Genomic DNA, 17,645 nt, shown 5'->3' on the forward strand with positions numbered 1-17,645 from the left:
ACAGGGGGCGATTTAAAGGGCCCGGGGCTCTAGCAGCTGCTACTGCAGCAGAGCCCCAGGCCCTTTAAATTACTGATGGAGCCCCCGGGCTCCAGCAGCAGGGCCCGGGGCTCCGGCTGCTGCTACCCTGCAGGGCCTTTTAAATCGTCTCCGGAGCCCTGCTGCTGGAGCCCTGGGCTAGCGGCGGCAGGTCTCCGGTGGCCATTTAAAGGGCCCGGGGTGGTAGAGGCAGCGGGAGCCCCGAACCCTTTCAATAGCCACCAGAGCCCTGCCACCGCTACCCAAGACCTCCGGTAGGCTTCAGGGGCTATTTAAAGGGTCCGGGCCCTTTAAATTGTCCCCGGAGCCCTGGGGTAGCGGCAGTGGGGCTCCAGCGGCGATTTAAAGTGCCCGGGGCGATAGCGGCAGCAGGAGCCCTGGGCCCTTTAAATCACCACCCGAGCCCCGCCGCTGCTACCCCAGGGCTCTGGCAGCGGGGCTCTGGCAGCAATTTAAAGGGCCCTGGGCTCCAGCTCTTTAAATTGCTGCCTCAGGAAGCTGGTCCATCCCGGTATGGCGTACCAGCTCTTGCCGGCAGGGATGGCAGGTTTGTAGAAATTTTGGTGGTGCCCAGAACCTGCCCCTGCCCAAACTCTGCCCCCCCCAAATTCCACCCCCCCACCTGCCCAAGGCTCTGGGAGGGAGTTTGGGTAGGGGAGGAGGTCTGGGGTGCAGGCCCCGGGTTGGGGCAGGGGACTGCGGTGTAGGAGGGGTGCAGGGTGCAGTCTCTGGGAGGGAGTTTGGAGATGGGCGGGAGTGCAGAGGGAGGGGGTGCAGGTTCTGGGAGGGAGTTTGGGGATAAGAGGGGGTGTGGAGGGACGGAGTGCAGGGGAGAGGGCTGTGGGGTGAGACTGGGGATGGATTTGAGGTGTGGCTGGGCATGAGGGGTTTGGGGTGTGGGAGGGGACTCAGAGCTGAGGCAGAGGGTTAGGGTGCATGGGGATGAGGGCTCTGGCTGGGGCTGGAGATGAGGTGTTTGGGGTGCAGGAGGGGCTCAGGGCTAGGACAGAGGGTTGGGGTGCGGGGGGATGAGGGCTCTGGCTGGGGGTGTGGGCTCTGGGGTGGGGCAGGGCTGGGGATGAGTTTGGGGTGCAGGCTGCCCTGGGACTGGAGCCAGAGAGGAGGACTCCCCACAGCCCTCTCCCTGCCGGCAGCAGCGAGCTCTGGGGGTAGGGACCCCCTTCTCTCCCCTGGCAGCACACTCATCCCCCCACTGCCACTGCACGTGCTCCTAGAGCCCCTCTCAAGTCCAGGAATCCCCCTTGCCTTCCCTGTGGTGGGTACCGTGCCAGGGTGGGGGGCTGCTATCACATGTGCGCCTCTCCCCTGCTGCTACCCCTCACTGGGCATGGGGGATGGGGCTGCCCCTTACCCAGCGTGGGGCAAGAGCGGTGACTGCGGGCAGGGGGGGCGGCTGTACTGGTGGAGGGTCCCTCTGGAAAATGAAAGGGTCTGAAGGGAAAGGGCAGCCTGCACTGGCAGTAGTGGGGGGGGGGACACTAGGACCCTTTGGTGGCAGTTAATGCAGGCAGGCAGGCAGCATGGAGCTTCAGGGGAGAGACACTGAAGGGAGGTGCATGGGGGCAGCAAAGGGGGGCCAGCCCACACTCGGGGAGGCGCGAGAGGGGGCAGCAAAGGGGGGCCAGCCCACACTCGGGGAGGCGCGAGGGGGGGCAGCAAAGGGGGGCCAGCCCACACTCAGGGGAGGCGCGAGGGGGGGCAGCAGGTGGGGCCAGGGGGGAGACCCGGCCCCGAACATTCGTGGAGCCGGGCCCACGGACCCTTAATATTGCTGGAGCCGGGAGGAGGAGTCAGAGAGGGAGAGAATGTTCCATTTTCTTGCCAAGCCTCCGTACCAGCCTGTACCGGCTTACTTTCACCTCTGTATAGACTATATAGTTAACATGAAGCAGCTTTATGCTGCTATTAATATTAAAATATTAGGGCCTGATTCTCATTTACACCAGCCTATTACACCCTCTTTTCAGGCATCTCTACCCTGTCACAGGGGTGTAAAGTCACTCTAGGGTAAATAAATAATCAGGCCCTAGCTCTCTGAGTTTCAAAAATGTGTTTTCTGGAGGCTTAGAAATTGGACAAATAATATAACTGTAAGTTCATTGTACAGAGTTAGGTTCATGAACTTTACCAAGACATGTACCAGTTTTCAGACAAGCAGGTTTTTAACAAAAATCAAAATCACAATGATATTGTCCTATTTATAAGGTGATGCAGGGTGAAAAGTGTGAATTAGGCAACTTTTTCCAGGCAGACATTCACTATTAATAGATTTCGCATATGCCAAAAAAGGGAAATAACATTTTTAAAATTTGAAATATTGTTGGCTTGATTCCAGACTATAGGCTTCACTTTTTCCACTTTGTGTTTAACAGACGTGGTACATAGGATACCAGGCATCATAACTCTGTGACCAGCATGCACAGTAGCTAGATTAATTCTGTTCTTTGAGTAATAGACTCATCGCTTTCATATACATCTAGATATAAATCTAAAGAGAGTTGCAAAACATTTATGCCAATTTAAGGTCATTAGGTCTTAGCAGTGTTATATTACTGTACTTTTAGACACAACAAATCCTGCATCTTGGCAAGGGGTTAGACTAAATGACCCTTGCAGTCCCTTCTAACTCTATGGCTCTATGATTCTATGATTGTAGACCACGGTACCTGGAAATAAATACAGTGTGAAACCTATTAAATTTAATTTTAAAACAAACACTTTTTATGCTTTTTCTCTTGTATAGAAAAATATAAAGTAGACTGTATGAGGGAGGAGTTATTAGAGGGATTAAATTGTTCTCTTCCTAGGTGAGTGCTCCACCATAATAAAAATGATCGTATATATTTATTTTTCATATAGCATCCTTCACAGACCATATGACAAAAGGCTATTCAGAGAGTATCAGTCATTAGCTAAAGCGAAAAGAAAGGTTTTAGAGCAAGATTTAAAATAAAGTGAATCAGTAGTCTGGGAGACAAAAAGTTTTCCACATAAATGAGGCAGCACAATCGAAAGGGCGACTTCTCGCCATGCAGAGTTACAGGAAAAAGAAAGAAAAAACGAAGTCTGGATGAACAGAGTGCGTGGGCAGGGGAGTAGGCACAGCATGTTAGAGGTCAAAGTGTACAATAAATCAGTGTAAGTGCTTTAAAGCAGAAAGGCAATTTTGAATTGGATTTGGATATGGTAGAAAGCCAGAGAAAGTGACAGAGAATAAGCTGATATAGTTTCCTTTTTCTTGTGGCCGGAGTGTCATCCGACCACATTATTCTGGACCCCAGAAGTTTAGAGTGTATGGATTTAGAAAGACTACAAAATATGGTAGTACAATAGTCAAGACAAGGAATAATTAAGGCCTGAATAAGGATTTTAGAAGGAAAAAAGATCAGGGTTAGGACTACTTACATCATGGTCCAGAGAGGACATTAAGCAGATTTACAGTCAAAGGTGGTGTCAGAGGGAAAAACATAGTTCAAGGACAAAGATGACTCCACAGTTTCTGACCTTGCAAGAAAAGTGTGGGTATGAGACGAGGCAAATGATAGTAGAAGTAGTGCCATTAGATAAAGAGGGAATTTGAAATATTCAATAGTAGAAAAATATGGTGGAGCCAGGACTATCGAGAGAGAGAAAAAATGAGGGGAAATGGAAAATTCAGAAAGAAAGTGCACAGAAAGGAGAATTAGAAGTCATTTACATATAAATTGTCCAAGGTAGAAACTAGCTATGAATCTTCCTAGAAGAAGAAAAGCAAAGGGCCCGATTCTCAATTACATTAAGGCCATTTTACCTAAATCTGGCAGGGCAAAGGGGCCTTAAAATGGGAGTAAACAATATTTACTTACAGCCACTCTACACTGCCAAAGCAGTGTAATGTTGTGTAAGCACAGAAGACAATGAGGACCATGATGTTCAATGGGGCAATCCAAAATGGAGGGAGACAAGAAGAAATACTCTTCCCCCAGGAATGAAAGTGGACTGATTAGAAAAACAGGATTCAAACTCTGAGAGGAGAGTTTTGGAAACACCAGCTGCTTCATCACAATAAAGTGTAATGCTGATAAAGCATGCTACCAGCTTAATTTTGTACAAAATAATCAAGTATGCTTAGGTTGTGCTTTTTAAAATTGCTCATTAAATTATTTAAATTAAACAAGAAAGTAAACCCAGTTTAACTGGATTTGTTTGCAAAGCAAGTTAAAAAAAACCTGACACTTTATTGGCAGGGGAAAACAATAAATAGCCTATTAGAATAAACTTCAATTATCAAAAATCACAAAGCCCAACTACCGGATCTTATTGTACCTTAGCAAATCACCCTTATTTCTTAATAACCATTTATGGCAAAATGACAGTCACTGGGCTGGAGGCAAGGATTCTAACTTTCCCATTGAACTAAATGGGAAACAACATTTTGATCTTTGCCTTAGACCTACAATGACTCCTTGAAATTAAAAACCATTCAATGTACTGTAAATGATTCTAACTGCTGAATAAAGGAAATAAGACTAGATGTTCTTTTCATTCTATAATTCTTGAGCCCCCCTTAACTTGACAGAAGTAATTAAATGTGTACATGGAAATCTGAAGAGCCTACAAGGGGTTCAGTTAGTTACTAAGGGTGAGATCTACAAAGGGACTTCGGCATTCAACGCTGAGCACAACAGGGCCTAGAAAAATGAATATTGTTCCTGTGATACACAAAGCAGAGTTAGGCACCTAGGCTCCCTATATAATGAATGTGGGAGACAGGCACCTAGGAATGCAACCCATGAAAGCCAGCACTCTAGAAGGGAAGCTGCCTAAGCTAGCTAAAAGCAACAGAGGGTCCTGTGGCACCTTTGAGACTAACAGACTAACACGGCTACCCCTCTGATACTAAGCTAGCTAGTGGGAGATGCCAGCCAGAAGAGTGTGTGCTAAGCCCACCCCTCTCATGGAGATAGGTACCTAGGTCCAGGCTACAGGAATATGCCTAGCTCTGCTTAACAACCCGTATATGGAACCCGGCCACCTGGAGTCAGATGGCTTAGGTGCCTAAGCTGCTGCTTGTGGGAAGGAGTTAGGCATCTGCCTCACTCTATGAAGCAGAAGCTGCGGTCCCAGTAGTTAGAGCACTTGCCTGTGATGTGGGAGACCCAGGTTCAATTCCTCCCCCTCTCTGCCAGAGGGGGAGAAAACATTTGAACAGGTGTCTCCCACTTCTCAGGAGAGTGCTCTAACCACTGAGCTATGGCATATTCTGATGTGGGGCTCCCTTGATCTCCCCTGTTGAAGCTGTTCCAATGTGGATAAATAATGAAAGAGCGATTGGAGCATGAGGTCTGGACTCAGAGCCTCCCAGGCAGTGCCCTAATCACTGTACTACACAGTCATTCTCTCTCTCTGTTCTAACAACTGTTTAATTATTTATCCAAAGTCGAACAGTCATTGGAGGCACCATCACCGCCTGCTTTGGATGGATTTTGAATGGGACCCAATCCAGTAGGCAACCTCTGAGCATGCCTGCCAGATTGGGCCCTATATGTGACTTAGGCGGCTGAATGTTTTCCCCGAGTTTGTGAATCACTCTGGGGCTTAGGCAAGAGATAGGAGGCATCCAGATGCCTAAAGGGAGGCAGCAGTGCACATGCTAAAAGGCTGAAACTTAGGTGCCTAGGGAACTTTTACTTTGAAAACTTCGGTGCTGAGTGAAGTTAGGTTCCTTCAGGGTTTGGTGTGAGTTTGGTGGATTGCAGTGGAGCCAAAACTGTGACTTGTGTGCCTAAACCTGAGACTTAGGCCCTTAGTACATTTGTGGATCTGGGCTTAAGTGGCTACTGGAAATTCAACGAGTCTATTGGATGTGACTAAGAAGACTACCACACATTTATATACAATAATATTAAATAAGGAGCATTGATTTGGCAAAAACTATGTCCAGTTTATGAAGTGCAGAAACCAGATGTATATTTTTATTATAATGGGGCCAAATCCTTACTCAGCTCTTATTCAGGCAATGATACTTTTTCCTTTGGCCTACAGTGGTATGGCAGTTTAGGGACTAATTAATTATTATTGTACACCTCTACCTCGATATAACGCTGTCCTCGGGAGCCAAAATATCTTACTGTGTTATAGGTGAAACTGCATTAAATCGAACTTGCTTTAATCCACCAGAGTGCGCAGCCCTGCCCCGCCCCGGAGCACTGCTTTACCGCGTTATATCGAGTCTCGTTATATGGGAGTAGAGGTGTATACGGTTTGTTTATAATAGTGCTCACTGTGTGCTAAGAAGCAGCATGGTGGAAGTGGGCTCTCAAAATGGACTTGTACATGGAAGGAGCAGAGGCCTGGCGAATGAGCTCAGAATCTAAGGAGTCCCTAAATGGTTTAGCGATTGTGATGGAAGTAAAAGGATGGATCTTGGATCGAGTGAGGAGCAAGAAGCAACAGGATTTGGAAATGGCCTGGATGTGTGGAGTAAAGAACTTATAGGAGTCAAAAATAACCCTCAGATTGTGGACTTGAGTGATGGGAAGGATGATATTGCTGTTAACATTGACAGTTAAGGGGAATGGGAGGGAAGATAAGTAGTTTGGTTTTGGCTATGTTAAGTTTAAGGGGATGATGAGACATCCAAGAGGAAATGCCAGAAAGACAGGCCAAGATGACAGATTGGATGAAAGGCAATATATCAGTGTTGTAGAGGTAGATTTCTGAATCATCAGCAGTTGAAGGTACATGAACGGATGAGACAACCTAGAGATAGGGTGTAAATTGGACAGAGCAGTGGCCAATGACAAGGCCCTGGAAAACCCCCGTCAGCTGTGAGAGACAGAAGGAAGAAGATGCTGAGTAAATGGACATAGAGGATGATGGCCAGTATCAGAAAAGTGCACTGATGATGCTGAGGAGAAGATAATGATAGAATCAAAAACAGAAGAAAAATGAGGATTAAGCATGTCCATCAAACTTGTTTTTTCAGTACTTTCTACTCAGCTATTGCAAATGCAGGTGGTTGTAAAAAAGGCACAAGGATGATCAAAGTCCATGGAATTCTATTTTTGCTATTTGAACCAGTTATTTATTTTAAATACTGAGAATGGCCAAACAGTACCAAAAGTCTCAAATTATAAGACCATATTTTTGCCAATTCTAGATAAAAATGACAATTTTGCAAAATAAAATCTTACGGTGGAGCAGTTGCTTGCCATATTTTTAAATGCAATTTGCACAATAAGATAGGATCCAATGAAATGTCACTGTATATTGCACTGGAAGTACTGTGTATACATGCGGATGTATTGACACTGTACTGGATCATCAATATTAATGCACAGTTCTCATGTAAATTCACAACATCATGGAAGATAGACAATATTAATGAGCAGTATTCTTACTGTGCAATTTGAGTGGGAGACCTGCAGTACTGTATGTAATGGTTCCACTGACATTATATTGTGCCCAAAGGACCAACGGATCAATACAATGTCATTGGAAGCGCTAGAGTTATTTCAGTGTCAATAAAAGAATAGCCACTGTGTCATTGACTTTATATCTGGTCCAAAGCACCCATGAATCAGATACAATGTCAATGGAAGGTTGGGGTAGGGGTTGCAATGAAAGCATCTCACAGTTATCGACATTATAATGGGAGCTCTTAGTATGTCAATGTAAGTGCCATTACAACATTTTTGGGGGGAAGTTACTGTATATTTTTTCATTTTTATTTTATATATATAAAGTTAAAGGAACACAATGTGCATCAATAGCATAGCAATATGAAAATAATGTTGGGAATTTAACTTAATCCAACAAAAACGGAACTATGGCTGCTGATCTATTTTTATTGTGCCCTTTTGTGTTTAAGTATTGCAGTGCAGCTATTCATATACTTATCTAAATCCACTTATAACCTAATAGAAAGCTGAGAATCAAGAACAGAGTGGCAGCTGTAACTTTTATTACCTTGCTTTTGTAAGTTCAAGATAGACCTGTAATGTAATTTTAATTTATCTCTCTCTTACACAGTAGACTGCATGGGCCAATCAATAAATTGCATCATTTTCATTTAATCTTCAGTAACACATTGTTTTAGTACAGACTACAGTGTATTGTAATGCTAGGAAAACTTCGAATAGTCTCTGTTCTGTATATGTGTGTGTGTGTATGTGTGTGTGTGTATATATATATATATAGTACTCACTGTGAGTTGTATAGATATAGATATCAGACAAAATACAACTCACAGTGAGTACTAAATTAATTACCAGAACATGCTTAGAGTAGGAGAAAAAAAACTGAAAAAACTGTAAAAACATAACTGAAGGATTTCGGTTTCCACCTCCATTACTTGTTAAATAAAAGATGTCATAGAAGAAAACATAGCAATTAATGTTAGATGTTTACTTCTAAAGTTTTAATTAAATCAGCAGTATGAAAACAATCAAAGTTAGGAATCCCCACCTTCCACCCATTCTTTCCCCACCCCAAAAAAGAAAGGAGCTAAAATGTTCTCAAACAGAATTACACAAACTTCAAAATGTCAATTAACTTGAAACTGCAGCACAGGGATCTTGAGTCTCAAGTCTCAGTAACTGGAAGCTTCTTCCGTTTCAAGATAAGGGAAAAGTGTAAGGCTCCTGCAGGTGGGGGCACTACGTGCTGCAATGTTTGGTCACAAAACAGCAAAGCTTCTTGGCAAGGATAGTGAATTTTTATGCATTACATATTCAAAGTACCCAAATTATGTGAGCAAGAACAATTACTATTGCCTCCTATCTAGTAGCAGGAGAGAGCACCTCAATTTGATAAGGGCTCAATAGAAGATTTTTTTAAATACCATGATTCTGCTTTTCACAGTGTCCACTCCTCCAAGAACCTTAGAGGTCTGACAGACTGTTTTTAATCTTCCATTGAAAGAGGCTATTTAGAAAACCAAGAGAAGCTTTGAATTTAAGAGGAAATGCCAACAATTCTGGAAAAATTTCAGTTATCCCACCTCACTCCCAAGTTTTACCATAAATAAGATAAAGTAATAACCACGAACATAATATTGTAAATAAACGTAAAGAAATACAGTAAATATAATCTACCAAAAAGGCAGCCTTGATTAGATATTCATTATTATCCTTATGTTATTCTCTCTCCATTTTCAGGTGAAATTTCCAGAATCCATTTCATGCATTATTGCACTACTCCAATATTGCATTGCCTGTCATATTATGATTTCTCTTTCAGTGTATACTGTTTACAATAAAAGGATGTAATAATATAGCCATTAACCACAAATGAAAACATGTGCTATATACTATTTCCTTTAAACCTCACAAATAAAACAACAATATTGAAATTCAACTCTCAGCATTTTGGGGGGGTTGTTTTTTTACAGTAATCTCTGTTAATTAAGATAGATGTGAACTGTTAACTAGAGAGCACTGTGTACTCTAAGGACTAAACATAAGGTTTGTTTCCTCGTTAATACCTGTATCTTAAATTCCTTCGACACTCATCCATCAAGAAAGGGCTGCCAGGTGAACTGATTGTCACTCTAGCCTAGGCTAATAGATTCTCCAGTGGCTTTTGTTACAACTCATGTCACACTATTAAAACTATGCTCCTTGAAAATGGCATAACATATGTAGCTGAGACTTGTCAGCTCTGGGTAATCAGACTCTGCTTGGTTTCAGAAGCAGATGCAGATGAGACGAGCAATATAAATATGCAAATCACAATGGTCCCTTGTCAGCACCACTGTTCCTACCTCTAATGGCCCTCGTAGAAAGTCTGTTTGCTCAGCTCCTACTTCCAGTGCTACATCGACAGAAGCAAAGGGACGGCTGGCCATCTGCTGTCGCTCCCGCATAAGTTGCTGATGGGGGAAAAACGACGTTTTAACAAAGCATTTTAAAAAGTAATGTAAAAGTATTCATCTGTTTTACTTTACATCCAATTACAATTTAACAATATAGGTGGCATGCATGTAGCCATGTCTAGAATGCTAAAGATAGAAATTATTACATTATCACCACACAATATTTATTTGAGGGCTGAAACGAGAGGGCATTTGTTGTCTACAAATGGACTTTCCCCCTCAAGTCAACTGAAATGTACTCCAAATAACTGCCCGTGTTCCTGGCCACTCCAAATAATGTAGGTGTTTCTCCAAGCTGGAAGCAAATATGTGAAATGGTAGGAAAAGATTGTTATTTGAAGTCTAACTTCATTGATAAATCAGAGAATGAACACCTGCCAAGAACAAGTCCATTCAGCCTTCAAATTCCCCATGCTTTTTTGTACTGAAGCCAGACAGAGTTATTAGTGTCAGGGCTTACAATTATATATAGCAGCTCTTCTCCAATTATTTAAACATGAAGAATACAGTGTTGGTATTGGGGAGCTTGTGCCAATGTGCTGAAAAACTCAGTTATGCTCATATAGTCCCTTGTGAACATGCCAGTGAGCACATAAGTCTCAACCAATACCACAAAGCTAATTTATATTTTTTCCTCAACCTGTAATTATAATACTCATTAAACCATGATGAATAAAAATGATGACCAGAACAAGATATTACAACTTTTACTTCTCTGGTTCTGTGCAACTAATAAAAGCTCTATTAAATATTTAAAGTTGTGCAATTAAAGTTGGGAACTCCCTCAAATGAAGAGGATGGGACAGCATCTAGAAAAAGCAAAATGCTCGCAAAAATGCTTTATGAGAAAAGATCTAGGTTCCATTTTCTTGGGATTTTTTCCTCTACTATTTCCTTGCATAGCTTAAAATATTAGACACTGGCCTTTGAATGTAAATGCTGTCAGCACTGTGACATACTGTTCATAAAATTCCCTTTGAGATAATAAAGGGTATACAAGCAAGTACCTGAAGGCAGCTTATTATTTAATGCTCTTGATTTAATGCCTGTTACAATGCTACAAAGTACATTCATAACATTTCTCATGCATTTTTGTTCTCAATTTGTATTTTAATTTTTTCTCATAAATATAAAATACCATTGTTGACATTAAAATGAAAATAATGTGATTGTCCCCTAACTGATAACCACTATGATCCTAAGTTCTGATCCTGTCAATGTACACTGCACCTGGGAGGAAACATTTGCAGAATTGGGCCCCTTATTTGTCATGCCCTTTGAATAATTGATAGGTCTGTGGGCGAAACTACACACTGTATATTCAGACTGAACAAACGCATATTTTGAATATTTAGATTATTAATAACAGACAAGTAATTCATTTAAAAATTAACTCAGAAAGCTCTCAGTCAATAATTACTATTAATCAATATTGTGCATTCATAGATTTTACAGCCAGAAAGGACCAGTATGATCTTCTAGTCTACTCTCCAGCATAACAGAGACCATAGAATTTTACCCAGTAAAAGTATTAAATTATTGGGTGCTAAATTCACCATATCTATCTCCTTTCTCTGTTTTCTCATAAAACATCACTACACAGGGCCTACAGCTTTACTAGTAATGTCACTGGAACCAGGATCAGGCCCATAATATAATTTGAAGACGTTAATGTCTTTATAAAAACAAATACAAAAGTATCATTGTAACATATACTTTGATCTTACCACCTGACCCCATTAAAAAAAGAACACACACACAAAACAAAACCAGCATAAGTCTCTTCTCAAATGTTTAAAGGCTGATTGATTGTGGGAAGTCAACCGACAAATTCCTAAATCCCTCAAATATCACTCCTTTTACTGCCTGATTTATCAGTGCAGCCAGAAATCACCTAATCAGGTTGCTTTTTCATCTCAAACTTCCCTGCTTTGGGAAAGAAAATTCTGAGGACAATCATAACTAACTTTACTCTAAGAGTTTGCATCCAGAGATATCGTATGAATTCAATTAGTAATTTGATAACCAAAAGGATTATTTAAAAAAAAACTTTTTATTTAGGCAAAAGTTACAATAAAATATTAACATATACCTCATACATTATTTATTCAGGATCAGGTTAATACCCAAAGAATGATTATTTTTTGAAGTACAAAATGGAACAAAGCTTCTCAGATACAAAATAACATTTGCTGATGTCTAAGCAACAACATTCTTCCATTTCAGAGCAGGATTAGTGGTCAGCAAACTTATTATTATTATTTGTCATTTCTATTATGGCTGGCATGTTACAAACAATAGGTCCCTGCCCCAAAAAGCTTAAAGTGTGCATTAACTAGAGTACAGGGAAGAATGCCAAAGAGCAGAGGGATATGGGAAGCAAGGGGATTTCAACACTAAAAGATCATGGGACATGATTTGTTGTACACTCAGCTTTTTAAAAAAAATATTAATATATTATCACTTCACAGTAAGTCAATCAAAAGGACAGCAGGGTGGTGAGAAAAAGAGCCTAAAAGGACACTAAGAGACATGAGCCTTCAGGAAGGATATGAAGGAGGAGAGGGAGGGAAGAAAATGCCAACCTCATTCTGGCTATGTGGTTAGTACAAGCCACATGGACTTTTTTTTATTCACCTCAGGCTGTGTGGAGTATGTTCCCTATTCCATCATTGTCATGATATTGTTGGGGGGAGAAGGTATGTAACATTTTTTAACATATGCATGCAACTATAAACAAGGACCAAAACTTTAGAAAGTGCTTCAACTTTTAAGATATCGCAAGGGGCCTGATTTTCATGAACTGCTGAGCAACCATCCTTTGACAATCAGCCTCCTTGATATGTCTCAAGGTGGTCAAGCAAAAACTGAAGCACCCTAAAACACTCATCATTTTTTTTTAAATCCTGGCCCGGATATTTGACTACTGATTTCCTTTTGCCAGTAATTCCTTGGGACAAATGAAAGATAAGGAAGCAAGTTATGCATTTATCATAACATGGTAAATTCCTTTACACCACAAGAACACATTTTAGTGCAAGAGTCATCCAGTGTCATTTGTTTGACTCAAAAAGCTGTTCCATCGGGTTGTTCAAGATGTCTTATGAAATAAAGATCAGACAACCAAAATTGCTACACACATTATTTTAAGTTTATTTGAAAACATAACAAACAGCTATACTCTTACTGACTCAAATTAACTAATAGAATTTACTAAGAAACAACATAGACTTCATCCCTCAGTCTTCAATTATGAGCTCAAATAACAAATTCAAATATTAAATATAATTTTCTAGATTTATCTGATTATGTCAACCAAAAAAGCATCAAACCCATGATCAAAGTACAAGATAATATTCTTATTAAGCAACAGAAACCAATTCTGCCCCTTTATCTGCTTCCTCTTAATCATCCTGTGCTGTGTTTTTATCACTGATTTTGGAAGTCCCAGAATCTTGTGACATGACCTCAGCTAGGATTCAGCCCATTGGTTAACAGTTCATATTAGCTGTGGTTGCCTGCAAAAAATGTTTGGATATGAGTGAGGCCATTCAAGGACAAGGATATTCATTTATATGTCAAAATCTGCCTCTTAATTAACATGATGGTTTGTTAACATACATTACTTCTTCACATGACTTCAAATGTTTTGAAGTCACAAAAAATTGTATTCTAATTGGCGGATTGGTGGATTTTTGTGTGTGATATTTTAATCCTCCTTCTAAAGAGATGGCCAAATCCTAAAGTCATAGATCAATTCTTATGGAAACAAAACATTTATTGACTTTGATGTCAATAAGAGTTTCAACTAAGGTCTTGTCTACACCCAAAAATTGTACCATTTTAACTATACTGGGTATAGTCTAAATGGTACAATCCCCTAGGCTGGATGTAATTGTGCCAGTGTTTATACAATTATAATTTATTCCCATATTAAAAGAAAAAGCCACATTGCTAGAAGGCAACTTTATGGTTGGGTAGCTTCTGAGGCCTTATCCACTCAGTTCCCAAGAACTCAGCTCAACTTCGAAATCATCACTGAAGTTTCTTTATTGCCATACAGTCAAACTACACTTAAGTTCATCAGGCTCAAGTGTCGGGGGTGGGTACATACCACACATCCAAGTTACAAAGAAACCCTCTTCCTTTATATACACATCACATAGCATTTACTATTCATTGGGCTTGATTACTTTGTAGGAACCAATCTCTGTAGAGCATGCTCAGACCTCGCAATGTTGTGAGAGAACTGGATTTGACATAACTCGCAGCCATCTTGTGCTCTTAGCCCCCCCACATAAGCTAGAAGTGAGGATACCTATAAAAATAATTTGGCCTTGCTTAGGCAGACAGAACAAAAACAGCTGCAAGCTGCGATTTTACTGAATAAAATAAATAACGTGAAAGGGCAGATTCATGAAAAGAGGGGGAAATGTAAAAAACTGACCTTAATTCTGGTTGTTTGTATTTGTACGTTTTTTTGCTGAAGCTGCTTTGCTAATAAAAAAAATAATAAATTGTTATTGGCTATTGCTAGGGAAATTGTAGCTAGGGGCTACTATAAGTTATGTACTTTGTTTAAAAAAAATCTATAAAAAGTTTAGTTAAAAGTGTGCTTTGGAACAGCACGAGGAAGCTTTTCTTTGGGCAAAGATCTGGCACCAAAACATCCCCAGTAGCTGGATGGAAGGAGGGCCCCTGGAAGGCTGGCTGCTGATTCCTTGAAACCATCTCAGACTTTAGGTAAATATAAATGTTTTGGACTGTTCTGAATCTACTGCGACAGCATACATGTGTGTGTGCTTAAAACCTAATAAAAAGTTGTTTTAGGTAAAAGCACTCTTGCTTGTGCCCATCATTTATCAAACAAAAAAAGCAGTGTCCCCATTAATATATTCCTGACACTGCCCCCACCCCCCCAAAATCAGTTAAGTTACCACTACATTGGTTTCTATAAACCTTAGGTAACAGCATTACCTTGTCTTTACATTTCTGACTTATCAATTGTTATCTTGTCCATTGTAGATAGCTCCCTGTGTATTCCTTCTTATCTTAGCTATTACAGACATTCTGTCTCTTAGCTTACAGACCTATTTACCTATCTTAAATAGCACAGACATTCTGTTTTCAGCCCCCTGATCTATTTACCCCCTTAATTCTGTCTCCCAAGAAATTAAGCCCCACCTTAGGTCCAATTATTCACATCAAGCCAGGTCTACACTTTAGACCAGTATAACTATGTCAACACTAGGGGTTGTACCAGTATTACTATTTTGGTAAATATCATACACCTAACCAAAATAGTTATAGCGGTACAAAAATTGAGCAGATCAGGTAGTAAGGAAGACAAGCCCTTAAGCTGAGGTGCCAGAAAAGGGGAGTGTAACTGATTTGTACAGAATATTGCATGAGTATCCCCTGCTTCCCCATTACACATTTTTCTTTGAAGGGGTCTGTGTGCTCAGCTGTTAAACGCAACGCATTTGAGGGACACACACCCCCTGTCGACTCCTGTACTCCTCTGGATCGAGTAAAGGGAGTCAACAGGAGAGCATCTCCCGTCTACATCGCGTAGTGTGGACCCCACGGGAAGTAGGTCTAAGCTATGTCAATTTGAGTTACGCTTTTCACGTAACTCAAATTGCATAGCTTAGATTGAATTTTCCCTGTCGTGTAGACAAGGCCTAACTCTTTGCTGAACCACAGGCCAGAGTTTTATCTTTTCAGGACTTCTAAAAAAGGCATAACACAGAGTTAAAAGCTCGAGGCTATCATGTATAAAACGCTGATAAATGGATGTAAATAGTTCCCAATAAATTTCAGAGAAAGGATACTGTACGCTTTCTTAGTACCACAAACATTTAATATACACTCAATACATTGTAAATAGTGTTAAACATTGTAAATGTTATTTGGAATACTATGAGTAACTTTTAAACAAAAGTTATTAGACAGTAAATCTACTACTGTTACTCATGTAGACTTCCCTCTTTTGTTTCTGTTACAAACATTCAAATATAAGGTTTCAACATAACATTTTCTATACATTAGCACACACATGAAAACACATTCCCCTCTGATCTTCTCTCAAAGATGATATCAAGTCTTGACAGTGTGACCATGGCATGTAGTATGTATCACCAGGACTCTTCAGAGCTTCAGTCCTTTCAGACACTTCAGAACCCCATCAGCAAACAGTCTGGGGGCAGTGAGAGAACGTGATTGCCTTCTGTGATGAGATAACTGGCTCTGTGGATATGGGGAAAGCGGTGGATGTGATATACTTTCACTTTAGCAAAGCTTTTGATACGGTCTCCCACAGTATTCTTTCTATCAAGTTAAAGAAGTATGGATTGGAGAATGGACTAGATAAAGGTGGATAGAAAGCTGGCTAGACCGTCTGGATCTGTGGATAGTGATCAATGGCTAAATGTCTAGTTGGCAGCTGGTATCAAGCGAAGTACCCCAGGAATTGGTTTTGTTCAACATCTTCATTAATGATCTGGATGATGGGATGGATTGCACCCTCAGCAAGATCGCGAATGACACTAAACTGGGAGGAGAGGTAGATATGCTGGAGGGTAGGGATAGGGTCCAGAGTGACCTAGACATATTGGAGGATTGGGCCAAAAGAAATTTGATGAGGTTCAACAAGGACAAGTGCAGAGTCCTGCACTTAGGACAGAAGAATCTCATGCACCGCTACAGGCTGGGGACCAACTGGCTAAGTGGCAGTTCTGCAGAAAAGGACCTGGGGATTACAGTGGACGAGAAGCTGGATATGTGCCCTTGTTGCCAAGAAGGCTAATGGCATATTGAGCTACATTAGTAGGAGCACTACCAGCAGATTGATGAAAGTGATTATTCCCCTCTATTAGGCACCGGTGAGGCTACATCTGGAGTACTGTGACCAGTTTTAGCCGCCGCCGCCCTCCCCCCCACTACAGAAAGGATGTGGACAAATTAGAGAGAGTCCAGCAGAGGACGATGAAAATGATTAGGGGGCTGGGGCACATGACTTATGAGGAGAGGCTGAGAGAACTGCGCTTATTTACTCTTCAGAAAAGAAGAGTGAGGGGGGATTTGATATCAACCTTCAACTACCTCAAGGGGGGGGGGGGGGTTCCAAAGAGGATGGAGCTAGGCTGTTCTCAGTGGTGGCAGATGACAGAACAAGGAGCAATGGTTTCAAGTTGCAGTGGGAGAGGTTTAGGTTGGATATTAGGAAAAGTTATTTCACTAGGAGGGTGGTGAAGGACTGGAATGGGTTACCTTTGTAGGTGATGGAATCTCTATCCTTAGAGGTTTTTAAGGCCTGGCTTGACAAAGCCCTGGCTGGGATGATTTAGTTGGGGTTGGTCCTGCTTTGAGCCGGGGGTTGGACTAGATGACCTCCTGAGGTCTCTTCCAACCCTAGTTGTCTGTGATTCTATGACAAAAGAGGGTCTCCACAGCTAGCAATATTCCAGTCCTTGGGTTAAGAGCTGACTGGTCCTCTCAGTTGCCCGTGAAACAGAAATCTGCAACTTGTATCCAACGTGGTACAAGGACTGGGATCAGCATATAAAATATCAATTTCCTGGACCTCCGTAGGGCTCTCACTGTATGGCACCATCTACTCCCCGTAAGCCCAGCTAAATCAGAAAAGAATTCATAAATCCTCACCCCACTAGGTGCTGCCTCATTCTCTCTTTTTATCAGAGACAGAATCCCAGTTTAGAGCAGGTAG

At 41.5% G+C, this 17,645-nt stretch overlaps 1 protein-coding gene across 2 annotated transcripts in view; it reads right to left on the reverse strand.

Moving 5' to 3' along the window:
* The window catches only part of ATRNL1 (attractin like 1), a 976,173-nt gene that overhangs the window by 187,946 nt on the left and 770,582 nt on the right, over positions 1-17,645 (reverse strand). For both annotated transcript variants that reach the window (XM_005293856.5, XM_065552410.1), the window contains exon 27: positions 9,806-9,913. In XM_005293856.5, the coding sequence (XP_005293913.1) occupies positions 9,806-9,913 (108 nt within the window). The remainder of the gene's footprint in view (positions 1-9,805; positions 9,914-17,645) is intronic.

The sequence above is a fragment of the Chrysemys picta genome, chromosome 7 (genome assembly GCF_011386835.1).
Source record: "Chrysemys picta bellii isolate R12L10 chromosome 7, ASM1138683v2, whole genome shotgun sequence".
NCBI classification, from domain to species: Eukaryota; Metazoa; Chordata; order Testudines; family Emydidae; genus Chrysemys; species Chrysemys picta.